Raw genomic sequence first — 16,262 nt, forward strand, 5'->3', positions numbered from 1 at the left:
GTGCAAACAATGTATATTATTATGCATTACTAATGCAATCTCGATTGTTATTGGCTAAAAACCTACAGAATTCTTAATGTCTTGCCACCTACGTGACATTGAAAATTATTGGTAGGTGATGTAATTTTTTGCCGCTAGTTTGTTGTCAAAAATGGCGCAGGCTTCCTCTGTAAAAAGGAAATACATAATAAAACAATTATTGAATTCGCTTTTTTTCATGATATCGAGAATTATCAAACCTCAGTTTGCGTATCCTCCTCAGCTTCGTTTCGGCGAATAACGCAAACTTCGGCTTGATAATTCTCGATATCACACTCAACCTAATCCAATAATTGTTAAATAACTAGGTTACCCATGCGGTAGAAATAAATAAATTCTTGATAAATCTGGAGAAGCTGCTGCAGTTTAACTTTGATCCAAAATTTTTTAGATCTTTTTCAGATGCTAAAAAGTAAAAATATAAATTAAAACATGCAGTACTTCAAATTTAGTTATTTATACGAACCGTTATCCTTATTCATAGCTGCGTTGGGTTTTGTTTTTTCAGACTCTAAAAATATAATTTATGATTAACAAGGATACCCACCTGTGTGAGTGAATGAGCAATAATAAACATTTGCTGTCACCATTCATCATCATTTAGCAAACATGGTATCTGCAAATTCATAAGTTTCATAGACATCTGAGAATAGGGTTTGAAGAGCAAGAGTATTGCAAAACTATAAAATGTGCAAAATGCAAACACATATATTACGTACCAATCTCTCCACCGGCTAAATGACTGATATCCATTTCTAAAGCGAAAACAAGTTAAATAGTTCATATTGATTACACTGAAACAAAACTTCAGATCAGGTGTTCACTCAAGCTGTGGGGAACACTTTGACCAAACTCACACTAAAGTCCCAATATCACACGTCTCACATCACACAGTTTTATAGATTTCTTGTTTACTCCCCTAAGTCTCAAGTACCAATAACAATAATAAAAAACCTCCAAAAGTATCCCTAACTCACATGACGTAATCACCTAATTTACATAACTCTCCCCCATGTGACTCCAGGATGGAGACATGCAAAAAGGAAACTATATGATTTAATAAAGTTTTAAAGTGCCTATATCAACCTCAGGGAAATAACCTACTTAGATAGATTAGACGATTTTAAGAACATTTCAATATATTTGATAAGACGAAAATTTGATCTTCATGTACTTTTCGGGCCTCAAAGTTGGCTTTTTTCGTGTTTGACCGCGAGGTGCTGTGAGTGGGAACTAGTTGCCCTTTGTCACCGGAAGTGACGTACATTGGAGAACACGCTAATTTTGTAAACAAGAAACACGCTTTGAAATATGGAAATATTGCGGCTATATAAAAGTGCGAAATCTTGTAGTATATAGACTTTTTGGTTCGTTTTTCGCTAAAACGACGTCGTCAAGTTTTTCCAACAACTTAGACAGCCAACTTTATTCGGATATTTAATTCATCCCGGATTATGTATTGCCAATATTGGAATTTGAAGACGATGCGATACTGTTGCTTCAAGAGACAGTACGCCTACACATGACGGTTTATATCAACCTTACAAGACAAACCGATTGCTGACCGTGGCGAGTATAATGAAGACTAAAAGAGGGACGTGTACATGAAGAAAGAAGGCAGCTTCTTTTATTCGCAAAACAGCCGGACTATCCCAGTGTCAGATTGGTAAGTGAAATATATAAAGGCACTATATCATTACATATAAAGCACTACATATACTGACTTTTCACCCTATTGTTTCACAATCAATATAAATATATGTTTTTGTAGGTGCAAATGTAAAAATTCCAAGATCGATCTCTTGGTAAATGAAAAACAGGAGCGTTGAAGCGTTGAGTGGAGAACTTGTCTTACAAGAAGTTGGAGAAGTCCCACACTGCATAACAATGCGCCCTGGTCGTTGCGTCTGTTTGATAACATTGATGGAAGGAAGTATAAATGTGCAAGGTGATTAAAATAGGCAAGTATTCAACAATAACTATTGGCTAATATGCATGTCCATTAGCCATTTCAATTCAAACATGATAATTACTCCGGCGTCAGCGACGGAGTTGAAAATTCGCCCCGGTTTTGTTTTGTTTTGTTTTTGTTTTTTTTTTTTTTCGTCGTCGCAAATCAGAAATGGCGCCAAACATTCTAGTATCTGAAATGTGTATGTGACCGTATTTATCTACGTCCAAGTCTTATCTCCCAAGAGTTGTGGTGCACAGCTTTGGCTAATTTTCCAATGCGCGATTCGATTTCGCTCGCATGATACGGCAATTCCTCCAAGAGGAACAAATAAACCGTTCTTTTCATGCTGTTCGATTAAGTTTAGATTGAATTGGGGTAGAAATATATTTAATACATGTAGATTCCGGTCCTATTTTAATAATATCGCTGCTATTTCGCCGTTTAACAAGATGTGGTCGTGTATGGGCGCGTTGACACGTCGCGTAGTTTGCACAGGATCGAAGATTTAATATACTATATAAGCGCGAATTCCAAAGGCAAAGTGTAAGGCCTCTTTTCCACTCATCGTAAAATCAACTCGCAAGATCGCTGCGAGTTCTTGCATCTAATTAAAATAGACTGACAAGCATTGTGATTGGACGAAACTAATCGCAGCGAGCTTGCGAGTAAGTTTTTGCGATGAGTGGGTGAGGGCCTTAAGACGAAGCGAATGTATCATGCGGTTTATTTACATTTTTGAACAATGGAACTTCTATACTGCGATGTGCTTCTGAATTTCGCGATCGAACATTTAGGTTCGCATGGCATCCAAATGCGAGTATGTATGCGAAACAATAGGCGAACTGTATTGTTTATGTTCAGAAGCTCTATATTGAAGACTGGCACGTGCGCCGGAGTTAACGCCAGAACGGCGTCTTGTTTAGAATAAGTTCTCAATACTTCACATTGATCTACAGGGTGTCCCAAAAAAAACGAAAACTATTGAAATCACCCATAACAATGCAATTGTTAGAGTTTGAATGCCTAAGCACTCTGTTGGGACCAATAGGTGTATAAATGTTTGCCATGTAGTCATTTTTATGCATGCATATGATGCAGTAAAATTTGCTTGTTCGCAAAATGATATTTATGTAATGTGATTTATTTACGCATAGATATATTGCCAGCCATGAATTTTGCATACCCTTTCCGCAGCTCAGTTTTCTGAGCATAATAAAGACACATTAAATTTTACGCCGTTTTGGGATAATTTTGGCTAGGAGTAATGGTTCTCCTAGCCGCTTTATTTCTGTTAAACAAAACGATATTTATTAATACATTGCATTAAAATTCCAAATATTTACGCTCAGAAAAGGGTGGAGGCAAATTACCGCCAAAACAACGAAGCAAAGCAAGTTGACCCCACCCCAAGGAAAGGGATGCATGCAGAAAGTTTCGTAATACAATAATACAGGATCAGCGGTCTGCGCGACCTTATAAACGAACATGGGCAAAAAGGCACTTACAAAGCCCGTGAAAAGGCATAGATTATCGCCCTTGCTGATAATCGACACTGATTATCACCCTTGCTGGTAAGCTACATTGATTATCACCCTTGCTGATAATCTACACTTAACTGATATTAGTTTAGCAGAGTCACAACATTACCGCGCCAAGAAGAAGCTTCTCCATCACCCTGTTATAAGCACTTTATTTCCTCCCCCAGAATGCAAACGATCGCCCTTGCTGACCATGTGCAAGTTGAGGAAGAAATAAAATAGCCGCACAATTCGAGCAGAAAACTCCCCGCAAGTTTTCCGCTCGAAAATTCATCCAAACTATGTTGATAGGGAAGAAAAACGTATATATTTGAGGAATGCGTTCGATTTCCAACGCCCCATAGTTCGAATTTGGGCATCCGAGTGCCCGTGTTCAGCTGCGTGGGAGGCGGCGCCTATTCGAAATGAATGAGACTTATATTTGGAAGTATCGAGTCCACAGAAGCGGAAAGCCTTTTTAAGAAGATTGGCAAACTCGTCACATGAGACTGGAATGCCCAGTTGGGATAGAAAAATAGCTCCGGGCTGGGCACCTCGCAAAATCATGTACTCCTCTAATAAGCGAACAGGACAGCATGCCGTTTGCCTGTGAATTTCCAAACTAAAAGGTCTACTGTTATAATTGTGCTTGAAATCCTCGAAAGTCAACCTTATGCCTGCAACCCGGCCATCATCGGAAGATAGTTTGGAGAGTTGTCGCAATTGAAGGGGTTGGTTATTTGACTTCTTAGTTATTTCTCCAATTCTCAGGAACGCGAAAAATGCTAAAGAGCACATTGCCCGGAATTGACATATTTGTACGGTGACCCAGCAATATGAGGCGCAGCCTCAATAAGACGATTGAGAATTGGTAAAGTTATAGGCAACCTACTATCTAAGCGGAAGCCTTTCTTACCATACCCCTTTAATATTTGCGTTACGTAGAAAACTCTCGTTGGGTCCGGTAGATCGGACATGCGATGAGTATAACCCAGTGCAGATACATAAGTGTTAACTGTTGAAGAGGCGTACTTGAGGTCAAATAAGTACGCTATGAATAACGCGACGACTGAGGGCGACAAAGGCAAAGTGAACGATCCCTCATTAAAAATTGCCACATGAAATTGCGTAAAAAGTGCCCATGCCCGCTTATAAGTCGGCACTGAAGAAGGTTGCAAGCTACTTTGAGCTAATTGAGAAACTATAGTCGCCAATTTTCCGGCAGCAGGTGAAAGGGAATAGGCGTTGGAGCTCGATGCATGTCGGCCGGCGCCAATTGTGAAAATTTTTGGAGCTGTAAACGAGACAAACAATCAGCTAGGACATTTTGTTTACCTGGTATATGCTTTGCTTTGAATAAAATATTGTTTTCTAAACAAACCAAAACCATCCGGCGAACGAGTGTCATGATATAAGAATCCTTTGATGTTTGCTTATTAATAACAGACACCAAAGCTTCATTATCCGTGAGAAACAAGATACAATGATTGCGCATTTTTGATCCCCATAAACACAGGCTGAGGACAATCGGATATAGCTCTAGAACGGCAATATTGTAACTCCGCCAGTCAATTGGCCATGCGCCATAGCACCAGTCGCAACCAAACAGGGCCCCAAAACCAATACTACCCGAAGCGTCAGTATATAAATTCAAATGGGAGTTATTACGCCAATGGTTGTGCAAAAAGAATGATTTGCCGTTGAAATTCGACAGAAACGTTTGCCAGACACGAAGATCATGTTTCACACTTTGCGTTAAGCGAATAAAGAAATGAGGTTGTGAAATGCCACGCGTTAGATCAATTAAGCGTCGCAGGAATGCGCGACCTGGCATAATGACGGAACATGCGAAATTAAGTAATCCAATTAAGGACTGAAGTTCTTTAAGTGTAACCTTTTTACGAATTAAAAAGCGTGCTATAGATTGAACACATTTCTCGATTTTATCAATCGGCAATCGGGCCTGGAATTGTATTGTATCTAATTCAATCCCAGCGAACGTTAAGGTTGTTGAGGGACCCATGGTTTTTTCCGGTGCTATAGGCACGCCAATGAAATCACAAGTTTGTTTTACAAGCAGAATAATCCGGTGCAACAAACAGGAAGTCGTCGAGCAAATGAAGGAGTTTGCCGATGTTAAGCCTTTCCCTAGCGATCCATTCGATAGCCGTACTAAAAATCTCAAAAGTGCGACACGAGCTGGAGCAACCCATTGGCATTGCCCGGTCGTAATAATACAAACTCCGCCATTTTATGCCTAAGAGGTGATAATCCGCTGGGCTGATAGGAATGATTCGAAAAGCATTTTTTATATCTGTTTTTGCCAGGAAACAACCCCGGCCCGCTTTTATAATAAGTTGAATAGCGTCGTCAACGGTAGCGTACCGCACAGATGTTTCGAAATCGGGTATACCATCGTTAACCGATGCTCCCTTTGGAAACGATAAATGATGAATCATGCGAAAATCACCCGGTTGTTTTTTAGGAACCAGGCCCAAAGGCGAAACCCGAAAATTTGGAAAGGGCGGAGAATTAAATGGCCCAGCAAGGCGAGATGCCTCTAACTCTTTCGTTAATTTTTGGTCAACCGCTTCTGGGTTGTCAAGAGCAGACCGTAAATTTTTTGCTTCAAACGACTGTTCTGCGCCAGAGAAATGAATGTTTCATGATCGTTCGAATTTGCTTCCCATTCAATCGTTAAATCGCTTCACAACAACAAACAATTTTGTATATTTCACTTCATATGAAATTTTAACAATAACCAAAAAACAAAAACTTATAACCCTCAATCTCATGCTCTATCACGTGCTCTGAATTTAATTAATTATGACGTTCAACGCGTTACTTCCGGTTCTCAACGTTATTTACACTCCCAGGGTGACATCGTTTATGAACGAGTCAACAGTCTAATAAATCCTTACAACAAACAATTAATATTAGTATAACGTGCAATAACATAGCATAACAGTTCGTATTTCTTTTATAATTTCCCCATTTTCTTCAATCTTCGTAATTGTCCAGTAATTGCTGCGTTTCTCTGTGGTCGCTCAGTCGGATGTAATACTTGCTTGGTCGTGTTCGCGCATTTTTCTTCCTTCCTTGCTTGATCATTCTTGATTATCTGTCTAACTTCTATAGGAATGAGATGCTGGATGGAACGCCTTAACAACTGAGAATGGTTTGAGTTTTCACGAAAAACTCTAACGACTGCAGCACGGGCAACTCCATCTTCTCCGACCATTAGTTGCTCTACCTTTGCCAATTTCCAAAAATTCCGTTTTGTTTGTTCGTTCTTAATGATAACAATGTCTCCCACAGTTATCTCAGGATTCCGATTACCTCTTGATTTGCAGCTTGATTGCTCTCGTAAAGCTAACAAGTATTCGTCTCTCCATTGCTTCGTAAAACGCTGGAGCAAATTTCTATGATGCTTCGCCCTTCGAGTAAGAGATTCATAGGTGCTTACGATTTCGTAATGTTCGCTATTTGGCATGGTCGTAACTCGTCTTCCGTAAACTAAGTGGGACGGCGACAACGCGTAAGAGATTGATTCGGTGTCATCATACACGTACGTGATAGGTCTTGCGTTCACTAATCCTTCGATCTCAACCACGAATGTTTGAAGCTCGTCATGTGTAAGATTTGCTCTACCTATGACCTTTCGTAGCGGGCGCTTTACACTTTGAATCAACCGTTCCCAAAAGCCACCCCACCACGGGGCCTTTTCAACAATGAATTGCCACGTAATTTGATTGTCTGTAAGGTAACGCAATACTTCTTCAGCACGGCATAGTTTACGAATTTCGGCGCAGGACGCTCGAAATGTTTTTGCATTGTCAGATATAAGACGGGCAGGTAAGCCTCTTCGGCTGGCGTATCTTCTAAATGCTCTGAGAAAGGCTGGTACGCTTAATGAGGAGGTAAGTTCCAGATGCACAGCCCTAGTAGATGCACATGTGAACAACAGAACATACCTTTTAGTCGAACTCTCGGCTGACTTTTCTTGATCCTGAATATCTCGAACGAACAATGGTCCTGCGAAATCTAAACCTACGTTGGTAAACGGAGGCTCTTCCGAGACTCTGAATGCGGGAAGATCTGGAGGCGTTTGAGATCCATGTATGTATGTAAATGTATGTATGTAAAACCTTCTTTAATGACGCTAGCCTTATCAACAAAAGTTGGTTTCCATAAGGGGCGTCCAAAACACAATAGAACATTTACAAAAGATAATAATATATCTACATAGCTATTTACAAAAGAGAAATATATAAGTAAGAAAATAGATTAAGTTGGTGTGATCCGGCCGTATGCTAAGATCTGTACATGATTGAATCTTAATTCTATTTAACAATTCATTTGCTTTACAATATTTTTGAAAGAATAAATAGATTGCGCTTCCTTAGCTTCTTGCGAAAGATTATTCCAAAGTTTAGCACCACTGTACTTAAAACTTTTTTTCAGAAATTCTCGTCTCGGTTTTGGAAGAGCCAAATCAATGTGACAGTTTCTGAGGTCATAATTATTTTGCAAAAGATTCCTCCTGATGAATAATTCTTTCAAATTAGGTGCGGTATAATCATTCAAAATTTTATATAATAATGCTGCCTTGGTCATACTTCGTCTGGAATCTAAATTTTCCCAGTCAAGTGCCCGAAGAATATCTGCAGACCTAATTTCATAGCTAGCGCCGGCTATTATTCGAGCTGCCCGATTTTGAAATTTTTGCAGCTTATCTTTCAATGTCTTGTTGCAGGTATCCCAAAGGGGAGAGCAATAATCGAAATAAGGTTGTATCAAAGCTTTATAAATCGATTGCAACATGTTTCCAGGAACATAAGGCTTGACGCGTTTTAACGTTCCTATACCTGCCCCAACTTTTTTGCAAATCGTTTCAATGTGTTCTTCCCAACTTAATGTTTCATCAAGGGTAACGCCCAGACAAGAGATTGAATATACTCTGGGAATAGGTTTGCTATTTAGCATTACAGGAATATCATCATTGATCTTAAGAAGATTATGCTTTGATCCAACGTACATAAATTTAGTTTTGGTTGAATGGTGCTGTAATTTGTTACTTTTTAGCCACTGGCTGATTTTATTCAAATCGCTATTTAACTTGGAGATAAGTTCTGCTGAATCCTTTGCTGTTGAAAACATCTGCGTATCATCAGCATATAAGCACGGGGTGGTGTTATCGAGACAATCTGGGAGATCGTTAATGTAAAGTAAAAACAATAATGGTCCTAAGATGGATCCCTGAGGAACCCCACAGACTATCTTTTTTGGCGTTGATATCGTGCCGTTGACAAAACATACTTGTTCCCTATCAGAAATATAAGATTCAAACCACTTCAATTCAATATTTGAAACTCCAAATTGATCTTTCATTTTGTGCAATAAGATATTGTGATTAATTGAATCAAAAGCTTTCCTAATATCAAGAAAAACTACACCATTCAAGTCGCCATTATCTATATTTTCGTACCATGCTTCACACATTTGAATAAGTGCAGTCAAAGTCGAATTCTTTGGGCGGAATCCAGATTGATACTTAGAAAGCAAAGAGTTCTCACTCAAAAATTCATACAATTGGTTGAAAACAGAACGCTCAAAAATTTTGCTAATAATTGGTAAAATTGAAATTGGGCGATAATTTTCGCGCTTTTGTCTGTCTTCAGATTTAAAAATCGGTAGAACCCAAGCTTTTTTCCATTCGTCTACATAGATTCCAGTTCTAATCGAGAGGTTAAATATCCACGTTAATGATGGGCTAATTACTTCAGCTGAAATTTTGAGTGCCCTTGCTGGAATAGTATCAATGCCTGTCGATTTTGATGTTTTAAGTCTATATAACTGAAGGAATACATCATGCACATTAATTTCTGAAAATCTAAATTGTATATCTGATTGGGAATTGACATTTTCTGACCAACTTGGGTCCAAGGAATTATTCTCAATTTCGGCGGCTAATTTAGCCCCAATACTCACGAAGTGTTCGTTAAAGGACTCTGCCATTTTTATATCGTCAGAAATAATATTTTCGTCTATTTTTAACTGGGAAATATTGTTCGCTCTATTATTTTTCCCCAGAAGTTCGTTAATTAGCTTCCAGCTTTGTTTAGGGTCTTTTGCCAGAGCACAATCTTCAATTTTTTTGCAGAAAAAGTTTTTTTTTGCCTTATACATTTCTGAGTGAACTTTATTGCGAGTTTCTTTGTACTTAGCCCAGTGGATTTGAGATTTAAATTTTACAGCCCTCTTTTTATGAAAATCTCTCATTCGCATTAGCTTTTTAATATTTGGAGTAATCCAAGGGAGGGAATTGCCCCGAACCCTCATGCGTCTTAACGGTGCATGCAGATCGAGTACTTGCAAGTAATAGGACCTCCATATTCGATAGCAAGTGGTTTGGATCGTCATGCTGTGCCACATTTTCCCAGGGTATCTGGGAGAGATCATTAAGGAAATCAGTAGCATTAAAATTTTTAAAATTTCGAGCATATGTTACGTTTTGTCGAGAATTAAAAGCGCAATGTTTCCTAACAGCAAAAATTAAACTGTGATCTGATATACCTAGATGGATAACTCCTGATTTTGCAAAATTTTGCTTCTTATTCGTGATAAACAGATCGATCAGGGTAGCTGTCGTTTTCGTTACCCTTGTAGGCTCTTTAATTAGTTGATCAAATTGGTAAAGAGACAATAAAAATTGTAATCTACGTGTGGGGATCAGGAGGAGATTTGCTGATGTCACAATTTAAATCACCTAAAAGTATTAGTTCTTTGTTCTCTAAGTCGCATTTGCTAAGAAAAACTTCAAAGTCGTCGAATACCTGTACATCTGAATTGGGAGGTCTATACCATGTACTTACTAGAATCGACTTACTACATGGTCTACTGATTTCTATGCATATCATTTCTAGTGAACATGTTAGCAAGTCCTTTCGTTCGGTAAAGGGTATGGTGTCACGGACATACAAAAGTACACCGCCTCCGTACCTATTACGATCTTTTCGAATTAGGTGATATCCGACAAGGCTAATTTCATTCTCCGAAAATGAATCATCAATTTTAGTCTCATTAATTGCTAGAATATCTAAGGGCTTATTCTGCATAATAATTCGAAGCTCATCAATATGCTTTGGAAGACTGTTGATGTTTAAACATGCAATTTTTATACCCTTCAAGCTATTTAATTCATTTAATATTGACTTATCTGATTTGTTACTCATCTGATGGCATGGTTCAGAACCCGGATCACACCTTGTTGAAGTTAACATATATTGTTCGAGATGTCCCTGCGAGAATCGCTTTCAGCAGGTCCCCTACTTGGTTGAGAGTCGACGTACGAAAATCCTCACCAGAACGGCTACGTGGTCTTGAATGATGTTCTCCTCTTAGAAATTTAATAAAGTGAGTGGCTAAAAATGCTGAACCTTTACCATTAAGGTGCAAATTACTCCCGTTTAGACATGTATTATCTATAGAGGAGTTGTCTATAAAAGCGACCTTATGCTTGGCAGATATTTCTTTGAGTTTGTTGTTGACTTCCTGGATGCTTGTAGCTGCTTCAATGTCCTGTCTTAACGTAATTCCTGAAAGACCAACTTTTGAGTCTGGAAATTTCGCTTTAATTTTGACGACAAGGTTTTCCATTTTCTTCGCACATACTTCGGTTGAATCCGTTGGGATGTTGTTTGTCCCAACGTGAACAATTACGTGGGAGGGGGTTGATTGGATATTAATAGAATTTAGCTCCTTTTCAATTTGTTCAGTGGTTTTCCCTGGGTATGTAAATTTATGAACTTTTTTCTTTGTAAGTTTTCTCGGGTCAATATGTTTGACTATCGAATCCCCTATAACAACTATTTCCTCTTTTACGCGCTTCCCAGAAGATTGATTTTCAGTATCTTTCGTTGACGCTGATGTAATTTTGTCAGCTTCCTCGATGCTGAGTGAAGAAAATTGATTTTGAAGCGGGATTGAGTGGCATTTACTTAGGTCATTAGCATCGACTTGTTTCTCGGCTTGTCGGTGGGATAGCTGATTGGTTTCCTCAGGTTTTAAATCGGTGTATAACAACCGTATAGAGGTTATTAAACTTGCTTTTTCTTCCTCGACAGCCTTCATTTTTCCATACAGGTCTGAGATAGTATGGCTTAGATTATTTACCCTCTCAGTCAGGGCTTCGTTTTGGTCTTTAAGTTCGAGATTTTCTCTTCGGAGCCTACATAGCTCGTTTTCCGTCTCCGGGTTCTTCAAATCTTTCAACTCTTTAGAATGTTCTAGTAGAGTAGAGTTTATGGCTGCGAAGTTTTCGATAAATTCCTTCTTTAGATCTTGCAGCTGATTATTTAAGTATTCATCATTTGCAGGATTAATATTTACTGCAGGTAGTCGCTTTGATATTGAAGCGACAGAGTTTAGCTTTTCTTCGATCTGGTCTTTGTCCTTCCCGCTAACTGTAATCGACTTTGTTTTCGGATACCATCGGATTGATACCTCTTCACATTCGTATGCCTTCGCGTCTCCCCCAGGAGAAGACCATTTTCCACCAGATAAATCTAGCACATCTTCGACAAATTGTTGTAGAGCATCGAATGAACCCGACCAAATAAGCTTGTCTTTATCGTTGACCGATAGATTGTGCAGTACACTTTGCTTTGTGGTGTTGTTCGTCATGGCTGTTCGTATATTGTCACCAAATTTCTTATCTCTCTCGTCAACACACGTCTGCTCGTCTGCTCGTCTGTGTCGACCTTTTAATTCATATATATATTAAATAGTTATATCATATATAGTTATAAAGTTATAGTTAATATAAACGTTTTGACCATTGAGTTGCTGAGATGAATGGTTTTGACACTCCTCGGTCTGGTGTCTTTACAGGGTGATCTATGTTAAAGCGTGGTTCCTTATACACTCTCAAAACGGCGTTTGGCAACTTTGATAATTCTTTTACTGCCTCACGCCACGTATTACCCAAAAACGCTCACGGATGGTCGTCAATGTATCTCGTAATCCGCTGTGTTTTATCTTATGGTGGATCTCGCGTATCAATAACTCGACGAACCTTGACTTGCATGGAAGCAAAATCGGATTTTTGCTTCCCAGTTCTAACGATGCGTTGTTTAATCTACCCTTGCACCTTAAGACATGATCATCGTCCAGAAATAGTCCAAACTGGTTAACATAAACAGGCGGGGTTGATTTCGAATCGCCCAAAGAGACAAAGGTAATTCGGTTTTAAACGCTTCGACTATTCCACAATAACTCGGCCTGCTGAATTTCATTTGCTGTTAATTGCACGAATTCTGGGATTCTGATCGTTTCCCGGATCTTGATACCTTCATCACGTTGACGACTTTCAACACGTAGCTGGTCACTCGAAGAAGTTTTTTCAAGGAACTGAAACGATCTATGTCGATTATCTTGCTAATATCTAACAAGTTCGGAATCTTCTTTGTTATGACAAGTGATCTTACAACGTTCGAAGGTTTATTTGCCATCTCTCGCGATACCTCGTCGGCTTCTGTTCCACTAGTTACTGGACATTTTGGCCATTGATCCTCATCTTTAGTTAAAAATTCGGGTCCATTAAACCATAGTGAGTTGTTCGGAAGTTCCTTCGCAGATATGCCACGCGAGGGCAAATCCGCTGGATTTAACGATCCGGGCAGAATCGCCAAGCTTCTATGGACGATAGATTCCTAATCTTGTTTACTCGATGTTGGACATTTGTTTCCAATGTCGATCATTTCTTATCCAATGCAGCGCAGTCATTGAGTCGACCCAATAGAATATTTCTACGTTCCATTCTAGCGCATTCAACAGGGAATTTACTAAATTCGCTAGCAATGTTGCTCCAATAAGTTCCAAACGGGGAATAGTTTGCTTCTTGACTGGGGCGACCTTTGTTTTCGAGGCCATTAGTTTCACATCAACGTGGCTGTTCTCGTACACTGTTCTTACGTAGACTACTGCGCCAATAGCGCGTTCCGACGCATCGCTGAATCCGTGCACTTGCGTAATGGAACGATTCAAATCGGAAAGATAATAGCATCTTGGCACTCGAATCTTTGTTAGGAACTCTAACTCTGAGATTTAAGGCGTTGCACTGTTTACTTAAATCGTCTGACAGCTCACTGTCCCAATCAGCCTTACTCAAACATAATATCTGGAATAACATCTTCAGCTTTATCGTGAAAGGGGATAACAATCCTAATGGATCAAATATCTTTGATGACCAACTTAACAAGGATCTTTTCGTAACTGGAAGTGACTTAGAATACTCGATTAACTCTTCCAAGTTGAACAGAACGCATCTGCGACTGTGTCCCATGCAGTTCCTAGGACCTTGACTTGTGTGGGCTCTTCGACTGTGGATTCTTTGGCAATTGTTGACTTCGCAAATGTCAAGTCGTCCTGAACAACCTTGGGCGATGCATTGGTTGAATCCTTGGCTCTCTTATCTTCCAACTCGTCGATGATCGTAGCAAGGTGTTTGGAGTTCGAACTCCATTTTCGTAAGTTGAATCCTCCACTGCTCATTAACTCCTTCGTACCTTTGTATATCGTAAGTGCTTCCTCGTCATTCTCGGCCCCCGATACGAAGTCATCTACATATAGCGATTTCTTTAAATGTTCCACAATTTCGGGTTTCTGCTTCTGATGCGAGTCGAGATGATGATGAATGGTGGCTCCCAGAATAGCCGGTGAGGGTCTTAGACCGAAAACCAATCGACAAAACCTAAGCTTCAGAATTTCGGAATGTGGATCCCTCGCATCCTTGAACCATAGAAATCTCAGCATATCTCGATCTTCTTCGCTTATTCCGATCATTAGAAATGCTTTCTCAATGTCTGCCACCAGTCCAACTGGATTTTGTCTGAACTTCACCAGCATATCAAATATTTGCGGGATGAGGTTTGGACCAGTAAGCAAACAGTCGTTTAATGAATAGTTCCGCTTTTCTGTGGTAGCTGACCCGTCGTACACGACGCGTAATTTCGTGGTAACCTTGTCTTTCCGGATTACACAGTGATGAGGAAGATAATGAATGTCCTGATCTTTATTCGAAGGCTGGACCTCTTCAATGACTCCCGTTGCTAATTGCTCTTCTATATTCTTGTTGTACTCTTCAAGAAGACTTGGATACTTAAGTAACTTCTGTTGTAACGATTTTAGCCGATTACGACATAGCTCATAATCATCCTCGATGTCTGGGCGATGTTCTTTCCATGGAAGACTGATCTCATAGCGTGTCCCTGTATATCGAATATCGCGAACAAAGCTTTGTTCCTTTAAAGGAATCTCTGAATCAATGGAATCAACGCCTACACTCTCTGCTTCCAAGAAACGCCTTAACGACGTGGTTAACTCATCGTCATCAGTCACCGTACTGGAGTTGTCGAACCGTTCTCCTGCTAAAATAAGGTTGTTAAATGTATAGCCGTCCGGCTGAAGATGCTTCGCGCATCCCGATAAAAGCCAACCCAATTTGCTACTCACTGCAGTTGGTCCATTTTCTCCTCGCATGACGTCGCCAGTAACTATGTCCCAATAGTGGTCTGCACCCACTAAAATATCAATGTTGTCGCCATCGTTGTTGTTTTCACAGTCAAAGTCTGCAAGTTCCAAGCCATCGAGATGTGAATAGTCACTTACGTTTACCTTCGAAGGAAGGGGTGCACAAATTGTTGGAAACCCAATTGCTGTAATTTCAATGCTTTCGCCACCATTCTTGTTTGTGATATTCATTTGATATACCTCGCAGTTCTCGCGTTTTGATTTGTTTTCACCAAAGGTGTTTAGTTGAAGAGTTTCTTTACCCACTGGGCTCAATCTTAACTTACTCTGGAGCGATCTTCGGATGTAGGACCTTTGGCTTCCTGTATCAAACAAAATACGGGCGGGAAGAACCCTGGAACCATTTGACACTATCGCTCTGGCTGTCTGCAACAAAACAGTTCCCTTGGTTGTCTGGGTAACAGCTGTGGTGATGGGTGTTTTGGTATCTTCTGGTACTTCTGGTTTCTTGGTTTCTTCAATTTTTTGACGGGTATTGTTTAGGGTTCGGTTAGTACCTTCGCCTTCAGTGCGGTGAGAATTGTTGCTAGGGCATATTGACTGATGATGTTTGCCAGAACAATGGCGGCATTTCTTGGTGGCATCACACTTGTTTGCTTGATGGCCTATTCTTAGACAAACAAAACAACGCTTCGAATTGCGTAAAATCTTTATTCGATCTTCCCTGTCCGTTACCTTTTCACATGACGCAGAATAGTGCACTTCGTTACAGTACGCGCATTTAATTTTGAAACCAGTACTACCGTCTCTATCACTTCTATTCACAACAAAGGATCCCACAGTTGGTTGTGTGTTTGACTTCGGTTTATTGGGGCCCTTTTCACTATTATTCGAACGGGTTGTTTCACTCAATTCTCGTGCCTCAACTTCAAACTTGATGGTGCTGAGCAGCTCGTCGATTTTCCAGACATTGCCTGATGCCTTACGCGCTACTTGCAATCTAATTTCAGATGGCAATTTGGACATGATTATCGGTATTAACATGCTGCCATACTGGTCAGCGGCAATCCCAAGCGATGCCAGTCCACGAACATTAACGCTGATTTTATCAAATACAAATCTCAATTGCCCTGTTCGACCTTCTGTACATGTCGGAATTTGCAAGATTTGGTCCATATGTGCAGCAATGATTTGCTGTGTTTTGCCAAACCTTTCTTGTA

The 16,262-nt window shown here is 39.8% G+C and overlaps 1 protein-coding gene across 1 annotated transcript; it reads right to left on the reverse strand.

Annotated features, from left to right (window-relative positions):
* Positions 1–13,809: 13,809 nt before the first annotated feature.
* Positions 13,810–15,273, reverse strand: LOC114542562. The gene has a single exon (XM_028562082.1). The coding sequence runs from the start codon at positions 15,271–15,273 to the stop codon at positions 13,810–13,812; it is 1,464 nt and encodes a 487-aa protein (XP_028417883.1).
* Positions 15,274–16,262: the final 989 nt, after the last annotated feature.

The sequence above is a fragment of the Dendronephthya gigantea genome, unplaced genomic scaffold (assembly GCF_004324835.1).
Source record: "Dendronephthya gigantea isolate DGI-Jeju-01 unplaced genomic scaffold, DenGig_1.0 000365F, whole genome shotgun sequence".
NCBI lineage: Eukaryota > Metazoa > Cnidaria > Anthozoa > Malacalcyonacea > Nephtheidae > Dendronephthya > Dendronephthya gigantea.